At 35.7% G+C, this 15,015-nt stretch overlaps 5 protein-coding genes across 5 annotated transcripts; 4 read left to right on the top strand and 1 right to left on the bottom strand.

The window, feature by feature from the left end:
• Positions 1–24: 24 nt before the first annotated feature.
• EV154DRAFT_437021 (fumarate hydratase precursor rhizopus oryzae) lies at positions 25–2,065 on the bottom strand. The gene is made up of 8 exons (XM_051596840.1): positions 1,969–2,065; positions 1,664–1,900; positions 1,516–1,586; positions 1,436–1,451; positions 1,265–1,368; positions 557–1,199; positions 349–489; positions 25–280 (listed from the first exon to the last, which is right to left on the bottom strand). The coding sequence occupies exons 1-8, from the start codon at positions 2,056–2,058 to the stop codon at positions 95–97; spliced, it is 1,488 nt and encodes a 495-aa protein (XP_051461606.1). The 5' UTR covers positions 2,059–2,065; the 3' UTR covers positions 25–94.
• A 504-nt stretch (positions 2,066–2,569) lies between these two features.
• EV154DRAFT_496246 (Alpha/Beta hydrolase protein) lies at positions 2,570–3,914 on the top strand. The gene is made up of 4 exons (XM_051600129.1): positions 2,570–2,916; positions 2,981–3,038; positions 3,096–3,294; positions 3,358–3,914. Exons 1-4 carry the CDS (start codon positions 2,615–2,617, stop codon positions 3,816–3,818), a joined length of 1,020 nt encoding a protein of 339 aa, XP_051461607.1. The 5' UTR covers positions 2,570–2,614; the 3' UTR covers positions 3,819–3,914.
• EV154DRAFT_496248 (uncharacterized protein) lies at positions 3,856–4,607 on the top strand. Its single transcript, XM_051600130.1, has 3 exons — positions 3,856–3,955; positions 4,185–4,370; positions 4,458–4,607. Exons 1-3 carry the CDS (start codon positions 3,940–3,942, stop codon positions 4,493–4,495), a joined length of 240 nt encoding a protein of 79 aa, XP_051461608.1. The 5' UTR covers positions 3,856–3,939; the 3' UTR covers positions 4,496–4,607.
• A 5,861-nt stretch (positions 4,608–10,468) lies between these two features.
• On the top strand, positions 10,469–12,103 carry EV154DRAFT_496252 (Zinc/iron permease). The gene is made up of 4 exons (XM_051600131.1): positions 10,469–10,715; positions 10,792–10,983; positions 11,060–11,583; positions 11,650–12,103. Exons 1-4 carry the CDS (start codon positions 10,640–10,642, stop codon positions 12,001–12,003), a joined length of 1,146 nt encoding a protein of 381 aa, XP_051461609.1. The 5' UTR covers positions 10,469–10,639; the 3' UTR covers positions 12,004–12,103.
• A 261-nt stretch (positions 12,104–12,364) lies between these two features.
• Positions 12,365–14,551, top strand: EV154DRAFT_496254 (uncharacterized protein; the record flags this gene model as incomplete). Its single annotated transcript, XM_051600132.1, has 9 exons — positions 12,365–12,658; positions 12,731–12,770; positions 12,828–13,155; positions 13,250–13,680; positions 13,749–13,808; positions 13,868–13,923; positions 13,981–14,127; positions 14,188–14,217; positions 14,273–14,551. The coding sequence occupies exons 1-9, from the start codon at positions 12,413–12,415 to the stop codon at positions 14,546–14,548; spliced, it is 1,614 nt and encodes a 537-aa protein (XP_051461610.1). The 5' UTR covers positions 12,365–12,412.
• Positions 14,552–15,015: the final 464 nt, after the last annotated feature.

Here is a 15,015-nt window from a genome sequence, read left to right on the forward strand (position 1 = left end):
GCAGATGATTGCGCCAAAAAAAAAAGAGGAGTTTTAATTCTAGTTGGAAAAAAATACAATGTAGGGACGAAGTGGGAGGGGGGAAATAATGAGTTTACTCTTTGGAAGCAGAGATCATGTTCTCGGGTCTAACCCATTGATCAAATTCTTCAGAGGTCAAGTAACCGAGAGAAAGAGCAGCTTCCTTCAAGGTAGTACCTTCCTTGTGAGCCTTCTTGGCACACTTGGCAGCCTTATCGTAACCAATGTAAGGGTTAAGAGCAGTAACCAACATCAAGGACTATAAATACACCCATGTTAGTTCATTTTCTCTCTCTTTCTCTTTTTTTTTCATCTCTTAGTACTTACTTCGTTCATGATGCTGCTGATCTTCTTTTCGTTGGCTTGGATACCAACAACACAGTTCTTGGTGAAAGAGTTGGATGCATCAGCAACAAGACGGATAGATTGGATCAAGTTCTTGATCATAACGGGCTTAAAGACATTGAGCTACATAAAAAAAACACATATAACATATGAGTATAAACGTGTTAATCATATTTTGTTCCTTACATACCTCGAATTGACCATTGGAACCGGCGACAGAGACGGTGGTGTTGTTACCAATGACTTGAGCACAGACCATGGTCATGGCTTCACATTGAGTGGGGTTGACCTTACCAGGCATAATGGAAGATCCGGGCTCGTTTTCGGGCAAAGAAAGTTCACCGAGACCACAACGGGGGCCGGAACCAAGGTAACGGATATCGTTGGCGATCTTCATTAAAGAACAAGCAACGGTGTTGACAGCACCATGAGCTTCGACAATAGCGTCATGAGCAGCAAGGGCTTCAAACTTGTTGGGAGCAGTCTTGAAGGGAAGACCGGTGATGTTGGAGATAGCATCAGCGACCTTGACATCGAAACCGATTCTGGTGTTAAGACCAGTACCGACAGCAGTACCACCTTGAGCAAGGTTGTAAAGATGGTTTAAGGAGCTTTCAACACGGGCAATACCATAGGTCAATTGTTGAGTGTAACCAGAGAACTCTTGACCGAGAGTCAAGGGAGTGGCATCTTGTAAATGAGTACGACCAATCTTGATGATGTGTTCGAATTCAGTAGACTTGGCTTGAAGAGCATCACGCAAGTTGGTCAAAGCGGGAATAAGACGGTGAGTGATTTCAACAACGGCAGCAACATGCATAGCAGTGGGGAAACTAAAGAAGACATACACCCCATTTAGTTTTTATCTCTTTCTTTCTGACTATCTATAGTAACTTACGTATCGTTGGAGGATTGACTCATGTTGACATGATCGTTAGGGTGGACAGGAGCCTTGGATCCAAGCTCACCACCGAGGAGTTCAATAGCACGGTTGGAAATAACCTAAGAAAACATTCATCTTTTTAATACCTCGTTTCTCTCTCTTTTTCTCTCTTTTTAATTATTTTACCTCGTTGACGTTCATGCTTAAAAAAAGGAAATTCCGGGTTAGTCTAGATTAGACATTGAAAAGGTATTTTTATGACTTACTTGGTTTGAGTACCAGAACCAGTTTGCCAGACAACAAGAGGGAAATGATCAATCAAAGTACCATCAATGACCTATTATTATTGTTATGATTAATTCCATTTGTCTCTGTGTGTATGTGTGTGGAAATACAAAAAAAAAAAAAACTCACTTCATCAGAGGCTCTTTGGATAGCTTCACCAACAGTAGCATCCAAACCATAAGTCATGTTGACAGTGGCAGCAGCCTTCTTAAGGACACCAAAGGCACGAATCAAGGGTTCGGGCATACGTTCAGTTTGACCACCAATATCAAAGTTTTGAAGAGATCTTTGAGTTTGAGCACCCCAGTATCTATCAGCGGGTACTTGAAGATCACCAAAGGTATCACGTTCAGCACGGAATTTTTGCTACACAAAAGTCAGGAACACATATTTAAGCTTTTTTTCTTTTTCTTTTTTTTTTTTTCTTCTTTTACCAAAGCGACAGCGGCAGTGCTGAAAAGACGGTTAGAACGGTTAAGAACGGAAGCTTGGTTCAAGAACTTGGTGGTGGTGGTACGCAACATGTTTAAGAAAAAAAATAAAGATAAGAAAGAAAAAAAAAAAAAAACCAATTTTTTGGAGTTTCTCCGCATTTTTTAAATGAAACTCTGGCTTATAAAAAAAAAAGACCGGGGTAAGGGCTTGAAACTGTCAAAGCGTTTTTTTTTTTTTTTTTTTTTTTGTGTTAAAACACTACCTTCTCTGTAAAAAGTTAAAGGATAGCTCCGATTTAGAAATGACGTCTCTACTAAGAAAACATGTAAAAAAAAGACAACTTCTTCTTCCTTGTGTTACGAACTTACGAAGCTTTTTCGATCAGCAAGATACATTTGTTTATTTTTGCTCTCGATAGACACAAATATTATTTTACAAAAACACATGGTATTTGTAGTGCACATAGACGCGGAGTGGCTTTACCTTTTCACGGACCAAAGGAAGAGGAAAGAGCAAAATGACGTCTTTTCGGGATAATCTTTTTAGTTTGCATTTATTTCAAGTAGACTCTTTTTTTTTTTTTACATTTTCCTTTCTTATATACTTTTCTTCTTCTTCTTATTTTTTCTTTCTTTTTACTAGACAATGGACACATTAATCAGCGTATATCCTATCCACCCACTCTATAAAGAAGTATGCCAACGCCATGCTAAAGAATTAGCACTGATGTATTTGAAAGCAGGTGGAGTGGCAACACCTGAATCTGAATATCAGGCCATTACAGAGGTCCGTGTAGCTGCTGATGAATTTGCACAGAAACATCCTGTCCCTGAAACATGTCGTACTCAGCAACAGGTCGTGGGAGGTCCCAAAAATACAAAAGTCAACACAACCATCTTTCGACCCCTCCAATCTCAGGACAAGATCCTACCCGTTATCTTATACTGGTAAGCCCTCGCTGTCCCTTATATATCCAGTTTTTTTTTTCAAGCTCACATCAATTCATTTTAGCCATGGTGGGGGTTGGGTACTCGGTAGTGCAATTACACACGCAAAGTTAGCGACAGATGTAAGTCATCCAATGTGTTAATTTGTAACTTATTCTGATAGACAGTTACTTTTGTAGTTATGTATTCGGTCTGGAGCAGCCGTGATGTTGGTAGAATACAGTCATAGTCCTGAATTTAAATTTCCTGTAGCCAATGAACAAACCTATGGTGCATTATGTTGGCTGCGTGAACATGGTTCATCCATCCACATAGATCCTGAACAAATTGTGATTGCTGGCGATTCCGCGGGCGGAAACATGGCAACCGTAGTATCTAGTAAGACTATACACAAGTAAAATTCAATTTGGTAACTATTGGATTAACAGAAAAAAAAATTAGTGATGGCAAAGGATCGTGGTATGAAGGATGCCATCAAGGCGCAAATTTTAATGTATCCTGCGGTTGCAGCTGATACTGAAATTTATCCTTCCTACAAGCTCTATGGTAATGGAGATTGTTATCTATCAACCAAAGAAGCCGAGCTTTGTGCCTCTGCCTATATCCCAACCTCATTACAGGGAAAACTGGATAACATCTATATCACGCCCGTGTTGGCTACACCGGAACAGCTGGTAGGATTACCACCTGCCTTGATTTTGACGTGTGAATGTGATATTCTTCGTGATGAGGGTGAGGCCTATGCAGCTAAGCTGACAAGTGCGGGTGTATATACAGTGGGTATGCGAGTATTAGGAACCATCCATTCATTTATGAGCATGGCTATACCAGAGACACCTCAATATCGTACCAGTCTTACCATGATTGTTGATTTTATGAAGGACCACCTCACCCAAAAATAAACAAGTCATTTGATTGGCCTGCCAATTTTTTTTTTATTTTTTTTTTTCCTACAAAACAAAATTTTTTTTTTCGTGGAGTCTGGTCTTGTTGCCCTTACAAAAATTTATAAAGATCTCGATCATGGCTTTGGAACAAGGTGATTAACATGTCTTTTTTTTTAAAAAAAGAGAGCATTCTCTTTTTTTTTTCCCTTCTCTGCAGTTTATTCCAGAATTTAAAAGCGTTGATTTAATGTTTTTGGGAAGAAGAGGAGGGGGTATGGGAGGGAACTGTCAAATCGCTTTCTAGATCTTTTTTTTTTCTGTTTAAACTGCTACATTTTAAAATAAAATAACCGAAACATTAACCGATTAGAATAAATGTAGGTAATCGTGTCAATTATGACCGCACTACTCTTTTGGCTTTAGCTGGTAGTCAGTTCGCCAAGTTGCCTCCTGTAAAGATGGCCTTTATCCCTGGTGTCACTAGAACTCCCAACCAGAGTGATGTTGTCATGTCTTTCCGTAAGACCAAGGATAGAAAGAAGGAAAAGGAGAAGGAGAAGAAGACATGTAAGTTATTTTAGGCGTGTGTCTGTGTGTGTGTGTTACAGAGAGAAAAGTAGGAAATACTCATATCCTATGTTTTTTTTTTCTTAGTCAACCCTTTCGCCCTTCTTGGTGACGGTGACGAGTAAATCACACAATTGTCTTTTTTTTAGACATTTTTCTTTTTTTTTTTTTATAAATTAAAAAAAAGAAAAGAACTTACATTCATTTCATTGGGATACCTCAGTTACGATTAAATTCTTCTTTATATATGGACATACGCTTATCAGTGGGGGGTGAACTTGACAGTTTTCTGTATTTTTTTTTTTCGTTGCTAGGTGAAAAAAAATGTTTAAGACCAATAACAACCAATCAACAGGTCGCGTTTGTTTGTTGCCACCTGGATGCTTCAGAAGCTACACAAAGACCAGAAATAAAAAGCTGACAGGGAAAAAAAAACAAAGTAAATGTCACCTTTCGTAAGCTGAACATGCAATACCTTACAGCAAAGCCATCCTTCGTGCCATGAACAGCTACATCAATTTTATCGTATGAAGGGTTCGCATTGTAATAGACTATGTAATAATTCTAATTTGACAAAACCACACTTGTAAAAAAAAAAAAAGGGTTTTATAGCAGATGGCATATATGTCAATATAAGTTTATTATGTCAGATATCAGCTCGTCTTAAAGGCATATGTTTACACTTTTTAATGACCAGCGTAAAGATCGAAGAAAATTATAATTTATTCCTTTATTGTGTACAAGTTGGGATGCTTGTCATGATTAAAAAACTTTAGCTTGTTAAACATACAATTGTATACATTAGGTATACCTAATTTATATGTGCGGGAATTACTGGATATGTCATGCTAGGAAAATATCTTCCCACATAAACAAATCTCATAGTAGCGGAATGACTACCTACCAAAGCTCATTAAAGATCACTCCAGCCCAAATACAGTACTGTCAATTGATGATTAAATACTGATACGTCCTAAATGAGTTGCTGAGGTAATAATTTATCCTGATTGCTCTTGAAGAAGGCAGTTTTTTCTTACGCTTTTCTTAGGAACGGCTAAAGTGCACGTAGCCACAACGTAAGATCTGTGATTTGGCTGCCCTTTAGTCCTGAAAACAAGAAAATGTAATCAAAAACAATGTGATAATTACGAATAAATGTATATTACATTCTAACATCACTATTTCTCCTTTAAGCCCATTTGATTTTATTCTTACGCAGAATGATTAAGTTAAAGGCCAAATGAGAAGCTGAAAGTAAGCTATAGCACACACATACTGGTTTAAACTATGTTGGTTGTTATAAATTGTATCTAGTTCAAGACGATAAGTTTTATTGACCTCTTGGTGTCTATAATCCCAACATAACAGCTACGCGCACCCTGACTGTCCCTAAGAAAAATGGCTGTCCCTAAGAAAATTTGGCTGTCCCTAAGAGACCCGATTAAACAAATTGGTTAGTAGTTCTATGAACAATGATGATTGATCCAGCCTTCATTATCCGCTACAGACACTCATTGCTCAGAGAAGCTGAAGTACTTTTTTTTTCTTTTTGAAAATTATGCATGATTACTACGCACAAGTGACGAAAAAAAAAAATTTGGGCGTTTTTTCTTTTCTTCTTCGTGCCAAAAGTCTTTATTGGGAGTGAATCCTTGGTGTTTGTACTTGAATTCACACGGCACCACTTGCGCTCCAGAATAGTTGCTTCATCAAGGTATCTCATTATCTTGCGCCAATTTGGGGTGATTGTGTCGTCTAGGTATTTCGTCACTAAGTGCTATTAGATGATTCCCGATTATGCCAGGTTTCGTGGCTTTTTTTTTGCTGGGATACTGGACGTTGACGATTAGGTATGGGTAACGTCACCTTTCCCACTCGGTGTATGTAGAAAACGGTCTGGGGGGAATTATTTAACGAGCTGCTGAAGGTGAATTCAACTTCACTTTTACCGTTTGGAGCATATTTCAGGTACCCTAGCTCAAGGGCGGGAGCTGTATTTGGTGATTCAAAGGAACATTCTACTTGCCGGCTGTGTACTCCTGAGTTTGGAAGAAATGGGTCCCTCGTCGTTTAAGTCGGAATTGGTTCATGAATAAGTGAAACTCCAACAGGTAGAACGATCATAAATTGAGAACATGGTGTTTTGACCTCTTTGTGGTGATTCACGAGAGTCCTTTTTGCGAGCTATCAAAACTAATAAAAAGTGGGCGAGTGCACACGGAGACTGACTTCCTTGCAGTTGCACTTGGGCAGTTTTCTTTTATGGAAACTGGCTAGCGAGTCTCCATTTTTTATAATAATAAAAACCACATTGTCTTTTCTAATGTTATTGTCTTAATGTAAACGTCTTGTATATAGTGTGATGGAGAAATGGTCCTTGCCTTTGAGTGGAGTATATTTTGAACATACCCACTCCTCATGCTGTGCAAACTAATACACGTGGCGATATCTTTGTTTACAAAACTTTGTACACCTCAAGACTTCTACTCATAATCAAGAGGAGTTTACTAGCGTGGTCACGAGTTGTTTCAGCGTGGATATAGGAGTCAAATAAATATAGTTGATATAGCTACATCCGGTTTGATGTATAAAAGGGTCGCATTAATAGACTATTTGATGTTTTAAATTTGACATAGTCACACTTGAAAAAAGGAAGATTAAGCAAAGGGGGATCATACCGAGAAAAAATTACAAGGAACATTTTCCTCTTCAAATTTGTAAAAAGTCAATATTATTGTATCACTTAATGAAAACAAAAATACAGTAGAGAGCGAAATTGGTTATATGTAAAGAGGGCATCAGTACCAGATGAATATTGACAATGTAAATATAAGACCGCGTTTAACTTTTCTGCTCTTTTACTTTTGATTTCGCTACATACTTGACTGAATGTTCAATGAACATTCAAGTAACTATCACATATTTCTGCATAATCAGATTTTCTACGAGCCTTATTAATCAAATAAGACTTATTAATCAAAAAAAAAAAAAAAAAATTACACAAAATGAGCTACTTATTAACATCAAATTGTGCTAAGAGTATTTGTAGCGATCCTGCTTTTCAAATTTATTTTTCTTGTTTAGTCGGCTCAGATTTTTTAACAGCTAAATAATTAATAAAATATCTAGCACATACTTGTCTTGGGTTCTTTGTTAGCGAGAGACATTTATCACTTCTATCATCGATATGACAGCATAAAACAATTGTTTTTAATACACTAGCAGAATGTATACCTACAGCCTAAATGAATCGTCGAGTTTTGATCATTTACGTCTAAGCAATAATGTTTTAGTCTCAGCGCATCCATAAGATCAAGGCGCATCTAAACGCAGGAATAAAAAAAAAAAGAAGCATGAGGACCATGTTGCCCATTATAAATATGATAAACAACAAAAAGGATACGTCACAATGTCACATTGTTTGCACCTTATTACATGATAAGGTAATATGACAAGTATATATATATATATATATATATATATATAAGCGTATAAATCACCCTTATTATAAACATTGACTGATATAAAACATTTTAAGTTATTCTATTTAATACTTGTCAATGACTATCCATCACTTATTAGATTGAGCTCATTGTTTAAACATCACGTGTTTTCATCACATAAGGAGTCCCTTTTACTCCGGTATAGATGTTTGTAGAGACAGTGCTCTCATGCACAACCCAAAACAATTTTGGATCGCGCGAATCAGTATTGTGAATTTTATTTTACGTTTCATTAACACTTAAAAAAAACTTTCTATGTTGATGAATATATACAAATAAACTGACACCAAACTAAACTAAATCAAGTATGAAACGTTGTATCATACAATTTTGTTTACTTTGGCCCTTTTTTATACAAAAAAAAAAAAAAAAAAAAAAATCCCAGAAATACAACTGAGCATATGCTAAAGAAAAAAAAATGTGCACAAACCTTTTTTGCTTAGAATTGGGAGTGCAGGTAAAATCGCGAGATTTGTCGCCGACACATTTGTCAAAAATTTTTAATTTGATGAAATTACCCGCCCGTTCTTTTTAAATGTCAAATGATACGATTTTCAAGTAGTAGTTCCTAGCCATGGAAGTATAAACATAGTGCCATGATACATTTTGTATAACCCACTGAACCCTGTAACGGAGCGCTAATAATAGCACATGCTTTCCATTATAGAACAATAATGACAATTGTAGAATATAAAGTGCTACAAACGGACCGCTATTTGAAAAAAAAAGAGAAAAATTTCTATAGATCTAAAAAGGGTATAAACTTTTAGTATTCACGCTTATTTTCATCTTCAGATCTCTTTAGCAACATAAAGACGGCTATACAGTGCTCCCGCTCCTTTGCCAGATGTTTAAAAGCACACTGTTCACTTTTAAATGATTTTGGGTACTGTGTAAGGTTATACTGCAGATTAATTTTGGTCAAGTGTCTGAAACCATTGTTCCTAGTATCCCAACCAACTTCTTTAGGCACTAAAACAAAATGCTTGCCTATAGGAAAGCTCGGATATTTGTGCCCATATAATCTTTTGAGGATCACCTTCTGAAAAAATATACAGACACAAAATTCAATAATCAAACGAACTGATATTACAAAAGTTAACAAACTAAATAATTTATAATTGAAAAGTGCAATGATTTTATTACAAAAGAAATAAGCTATTATTAATCCAGTATGGTGTTACATACACATTGGAGTGCCCTCATTCTTTTAGAAAAGCACCTTTGTCAATTCAATGAAGTTTTTATTATCTTTATCATTTACTTCCTCTTCTTCGTAGTAGCCGTTGGTGCTATTACTTAAAAAGCTAATCTCATCGAGGTAGTCGTCATTAAACTTCAACGTATCAATTTCAACTTAGTGTTTTTTATCAAAACCATAGTATAACTGGTAGTTTTACTATTCGTTTCGATGAAAGAATTACCATCGACAGTCTTAAGAAATTAAATACAATCCATCGTAGTAAGTATAATTCCTTGCTATTGACAGGATATAGCTTTTGGCTGTTCCATGAGAACATTACCTTTACTTATTTGAACCAAAGATGCTTTTTCTTCTACTGTAACGACATCATTATCTGCATTGAGGTTGCGAGCTTTTTACAATAAGAAATTGCAACTAATATACCCCGTTCTTCGAGAGTAGCTAACAGTTGTGCAAGTAAACCAATCCTTTTTTTATTTTGGATAGATGCTTAGAAATTTTGCTTCTCGTAAATTCAATACGATATACCCACCATAATATGTGGCAAAATGAATAAACTTTTCTCAGACAGGTAGCTCCCTATGACGTTTTTTACCTGTTTTTTTAACTCCAAGGGTTCTTCTCGTATAACGATGACAACCCACAACCGTAATATCACCTAAATCCCGCAAAAATATTGTAGCATACTTTTCGTTTTTAAGAGAACAGGTCTTGTTTTAGTTCTTTTCTAAAAATTCAAAAGTCATTATTGACCTACTTTTCAAGATTTCAGCACTTTCTTCAATAAAGATAGTGTTATACATGCATATAAAAAATAATAAAACAGAAAGAAAAAAGTGCGTGAATGAGTCTTATTAACTGATAAACAAGAACTGATCTATGACAGGATGAAGTAATTGACTGTTTAATCACCCGCATAATTTTTGAGTCTTTACATATATTAGATATATATCATTGCAAACAGCCACGCACATATATCGATTGATTCATATAAAAATTGCCTCATGCTTACACATATGTGATGTCGAAATTTTAGTTACTGTTTAATAATGTTTCAGCCAACAGTGAAGCGAATTTCATGACAAAAAAAAATCAAATATCACGTAGCTTGAAATACCGTGAGTGTAGGCGCGAATTATAAATAGAAAACGGTGAATATAAATTTTACAAATGGATAGGGGTATCAAATATTTTACTTGAGAGCAGCCAAGAGCTCCCTTCTTATTTTCGTCTGACAATATTTACCCATTTTAGTGTTTATTTTATTAAACAGTAACACCAAAAACATCCAATTTAGGATAATAAAGTTCGCTATATAGAAACATCGTAAGAGTACCTTTCGGGTCTTCCAAACGTGACTATTTACCAGAAATTTTTGCCGTTGATTGGCCAGAGGTGACACTTTGAAGGCACTATTAGTGTACCTTATCAGTTTCATGATCTAGTATTTTTTTTAGGTCTGTATAAATAGTGCCATGGCCAAACACTTAGAAGCATTACTATATTCTTTTTTACTTTTATCTCTCCCCTCTCTACCTTTTTATCACGTTTACTAAAACAATATGTCTCATCTGAAATTCTTATTACCTTTTATGATGACGTTGCTGATGAAACAAGCTTTCGCACAAAGTGATGAATGTAATACATATTATAAAATACTTCATTTGTTACAAATCATTTAACCTTATAATTGTTTTTCCTCTCTAAAAAGCAGCCTTAGATGCAGACGAAGATGCTTGTGCTGCTATTCCTCTCGAGGATTATAATATGGGTCTTCGAGTTGGATCCGTATTTATCATTTTGGCAACCAGTGCTTTGGGTACATATCTTCCTATTCTCTTACATCGTATCAGTCCTTACAAACCCGGTGATATTCGAGACTGGATTTTGACGGTTGGAAAATTTTGTAAGTCCCCCTTTTTTTTTTTAAAAAAAAAATGATATCATTTGACACGATTCTTTTTCTAACTTTTAAAATATAGTTGGTACTGGAGTTATTCTTGCTACGGCATTTGTTCACATGCTTCCCGATGCACTTGAAAATTTCTCGAGCCCTTGTTTGACACAAGGTTGGTTATCGTATGGTGCTTTTGCTGGTATTTTTTGTATGATTTCTTCTTTTGCTCTTCAATTACTAGAGGTTGTTTCGGTCTCGCACATGAACAAGATGAGACAAAGAAACAGAGAAAAAATTGAGGCAGAATTAGGAAACAGCCATGATTATACCGACAAGGTGCCTGTTGAAAATGGATCTCATTTTTCTAAGCATACTGCTGCTTCAACCGCAAACGTGATGGAAGAGCGTCACGAACATCATCACCATATTGGAGATTCTCATGGTCATGCTCATGGTGCTTTCTTAGAAGAAGACGAAGCTTATAAACATATTGGTACTTATATTCTCGAACTTGGTATTGTGATGCATTCAATTCTTATTGGTATCACTTTGTCTACTACTGAGAACAGCGAGTTTATTACACTCTTGATTGCTCTTGTATTCCATCAGGTAAGGAAAATAAAAATACTAGTTTTATATGAACATGTCAAACTAAACTGAACAATCACTTTATAGTTCTTCGAAGGTATGGCTTTAGGTACTCGTTTAAACGAAATGTCCTACAAGACATGGTACAAACCTGTTGCTCTTGGCTTGCTCTATATTATCATGACACCTATTGGCGTAGCAATTGGTATCGGAATCCATTCTTCTTTCAACCCCAACTCTTACTCTTCTGTATTGGCTTCAGCCATTCTTGATTCACTTTCTGCTGGTATTCTTCTTTATAACGCCTATGTATCTCTTATGAGCATGGAAATCAGTCATAATACGGCTTTCCATAATGCTCCTACAGGTCGCAAAGTATTGTGCTTCATCTCAATGTATCTCGGTGCTGGTCTCATGTCATTGATCGGTGAATGGGCTTAATTTGTCCTACACAGTTTTTATTATTTTTTTTTACCTCTTATAATTATTACTTACCCTTTATGTTATTAAATTCAAACAAATAAAAATATTTATCGCTTTCATTGTTTTGTCTATATTTGATTTAGAATCTACTGATGGATAGGTTTAATGGTTTATTTTACAGTCTATGGTTGCATGAACAGCAAAAGATTTGTAATCACTGCCTATAATCCCATTGTCTTTTTTTCTTGTTGAGCGGCACAATTACATAATTCATGTTTCCAATTATAGTCAAAGCATGCACAATTTTGTTTATACACAAGCCCTGATGCAGGAAATATATAATGATTTAAAAAATAAAATAAAAATAACGCAACGATCATCTCTTTCTTTCTTTTAACTCTTTATCTTATTTTATTAAAATATAATCATGGTCATCAACTCTAAAATTCCAGAAGGATGCGTACCTGATGTAACAGTTCACCAGTATCTGTTCAATGAAGACTCAAAGAGTATTGATTGGGATAAGCCATGCTTTATTGATGCAGAGGATGATTCTCAAACACTTAGCTATGGTGATTTTGATAATCTGATCAAGAGGTTTGCTACTGGTTTACATCATTGCTTTCCCGAATTTGCTCTAGGAGATGTTGTTGCAATTTACTCACCCAACGAAGTAAGGCTTCCTTTTTATGTAGACGATGCATTTTTTTTATCTAACCTCGTACATTTCAAACAAAATCTAAAGTTGTATTATCCAGCTGTAGTTCATGGAATAGTATATGCCGGTAAGTGATGGATTTTCATATAAGCCTCTCGTCCTTTTAAGAATTATTGATTTATAGGGGGTGCAATTGCATCATTTGATCATTCATCCGACGTAAACTTGGCTGTTGAGTGTCTCCAAACAGTTGGTGCAAAAATTGTAATTGCGCACTCAGAGACGCTAGATCGTGCTATTGAAGCTGCTGCAATGGTAGGCATACCTCGTAGGCATATATTTTTGCTTGACCAGAACCAAGTCGATGGTATCAAATCTGTGCATAGTGCCATGTGGACTCATCAGGAGTTGGCTGCACCTAGGGAAATGACCAAAGCTGAATTAGAAACAGTACCATCATATTTTTACTATACATCAGGTACTACGGGAAAAAAGAAGGCAGTAGCTATCACGTAAGCAGTTTTTTCATAATTGCATATTCATGCAAAAAAAAAAAAAAAAAAAAAAAAAATAGGTTTCTTTCTAATATTGCGGTAAAAAAATTAGGCAAAAGAATTTGATTAGCTGGTTGCATAATAACAAAGACTGGCATCCTTTCGAAACCAGAGCTTTATCGCATTCCGAACTTCATCATGGGGGTGGCTTGTTGTTTACTATGCATACATACTTAAAGAATCGCTATAGTGTGTTTATGCTGAAAAGATTTACCTTTGAAAAATATTTTATAGCTATTGAAAAGAACAAGATCAATACGATCAGTATTCAACCTTGGATAGCCGCTACCATTGCCAAGGATGATACACTTTTAAAACTGCACAACTTTTCTACAGTTCGAGTTGGGTATTGCTCTGGATCTCCTACTAGTAAAAGATTGTGTCAATTGTTCTTGAAGAAGCTCAACATTCTTTTGGTCAATATGTACGGTATGACGGAAACAATGGCACCATTCGAAACAGATTTCGAAAGATCTTCCCAAGGTTTGTTCTTAAAATTGCTATAACTTAAAGGCACATAAATAAGGTATTGATTGGTTGTGTTATAACAGGATATGTGGGTAGTTTGGGACAGGGGTTTTCTTGCAAGTTAATTGATGACGATGGAAAAGGTAAGGATGCATACGTAACAATCTTCTGTGACAGGAAAGTCTCATTGATGTTGTCGTAGAGGTTGGCTGTAACGAAATTGGAGAGCTTTGTTTAAAAGAGCCAACCAAAAAACTTGTAAATAAGTGTGCAAACATCGTAAAATGTTACATAAAGTAACATCACGTTTTTTAGGGATATTATAATAACGCTGAAGCAAATGCTGCAGCATTTGATGTGGATGGTTTTTTTCACACAGGAGATTTATTTTGTGTTAATGAGTACGGCAACTTTACTCATATTGATCGGATCAATGATGTAATTAAGTATAGATACAAAAAGGTACAGAAGAGAACAAAAGTAGTATATGTATAAAAAAAGCTAAAATTAAGACATTCTTAGATCACTCCACAAGAGATTGAAGTTATTTTGGTAATTATTAATACAAGCATCCCCTCTCTCCCCTTAATTTTAAATTATATTATAGATGATGCATCCATTGGTAGTTAATTGTGCAGTCGTTGGTTATCATTGTGATGAACAGAATGAATGGCTCATTCGTGCGTTTGTCACATTAAAAGAGCACGATAGAGAGATAGAACAAGTGAAGCAAGAAATTATAGATATAACTAAAGAAAATTTGCCCGATATTAAACAGCTCCGAGGAGGTCTGTTTGTATTGGATGAGTTGCCTAAAACCAATACAGGTAAAATCAACCGTCGAGCTCTTCGTCAATACGAACACGCGGTACCAGCCTTTTAAAAGATGTAATAAATTTGGTTTTACTGTATTTATTATTGTTTATGTATAAATTGTGGATACAGTGCAAGTGTTTCCATTAAGTATCATTAAATTATTTTGTGCACAACTTCATACGCCTTATTCTATTAAATTTAGGCTAAATCTCCTTATTTTTCTCTGTCTACCATAACCTTTTAAGCTTTGAAATAAGAATGCCCTTGTCGGCCTGAAACATTGCTGCTATTGTTGTCTGTAAATATGCCCTAAAAAAGCATTTGCAAATCAATGGATTAAATGAAAAACACAACCTATGTGATAAATACACATATAAACGGAATCAATCCTGCATATCAGATACTACATCGTCACGGCTTTATTTAATAAGCAACAAAGTGCATAGAATACCAAGGTATCTTTTTGGCCGATGTCTTGCTTTACTTTTTGTGAATGATATAAATTAATAAGGGGGGATATTTCCTTTATTTTTA

Source organism: Mucor mucedo (assembly GCF_025094135.1).
Source record: "Mucor mucedo strain NRRL 3635 chromosome Unknown EV154scaffold_12, whole genome shotgun sequence".
NCBI classification, from domain to species: Eukaryota; Fungi; Mucoromycota; class Mucoromycetes; order Mucorales; family Mucoraceae; genus Mucor; species Mucor mucedo.

Bases quoted from the DNA above. Each gene is read 5' to 3' on its own strand.
- EV154DRAFT_496248 (XM_051600130.1), top strand. The intron at 4,371-4,457 runs GTAAGTTATTTT...TTTTTTTCTTAG, and splicing joins GGAGAAGGAGAAGAAGACAT to TCAACCCTTTCGCCCTTCTT.
- EV154DRAFT_437021 (XM_051596840.1), bottom strand. From the start codon at position 2,058: ATGTTGCGTACCACCACCACCAAGTTCTTGAACCAAGCTTCCGTTCTT. The intron at 1,587-1,663 runs GTGAGTTTTTTT...CAATAATAATAG, and splicing joins TCCAAAGAGCCTCTGATGAA to GTCATTGATGGTACTTTGAT. The intron at 1,200-1,264 runs GTAAGTTACTAT...TGTCTTCTTTAG, and splicing joins AGTCAATCCTCCAACGATAC to TTTCCCCACTGCTATGCATG.
- EV154DRAFT_496252 (XM_051600131.1), top strand. From the start codon at position 10,640: ATGTCTCATCTGAAATTCTTATTACCTTTTATGATGACGTTGCTGATG. The intron at 10,984-11,059 runs GTAAGTCCCCCT...TTTAAAATATAG, and splicing joins TTTGACGGTTGGAAAATTTT to TTGGTACTGGAGTTATTCTT. The intron at 11,584-11,649 runs GTAAGGAAAATA...ATCACTTTATAG, and splicing joins TTGCTCTTGTATTCCATCAG to TTCTTCGAAGGTATGGCTTT.
- EV154DRAFT_496246 (XM_051600129.1), top strand. From the start codon at position 2,615: ATGGACACATTAATCAGCGTATATCCTATCCACCCACTCTATAAAGAA. The intron at 3,039-3,095 runs GTAAGTCATCCA...TTACTTTTGTAG, and splicing joins ACGCAAAGTTAGCGACAGAT to TTATGTATTCGGTCTGGAGC. The intron at 3,295-3,357 runs GTAAGACTATAC...AAAAAAAATTAG, and splicing joins CATGGCAACCGTAGTATCTA to TGATGGCAAAGGATCGTGGT.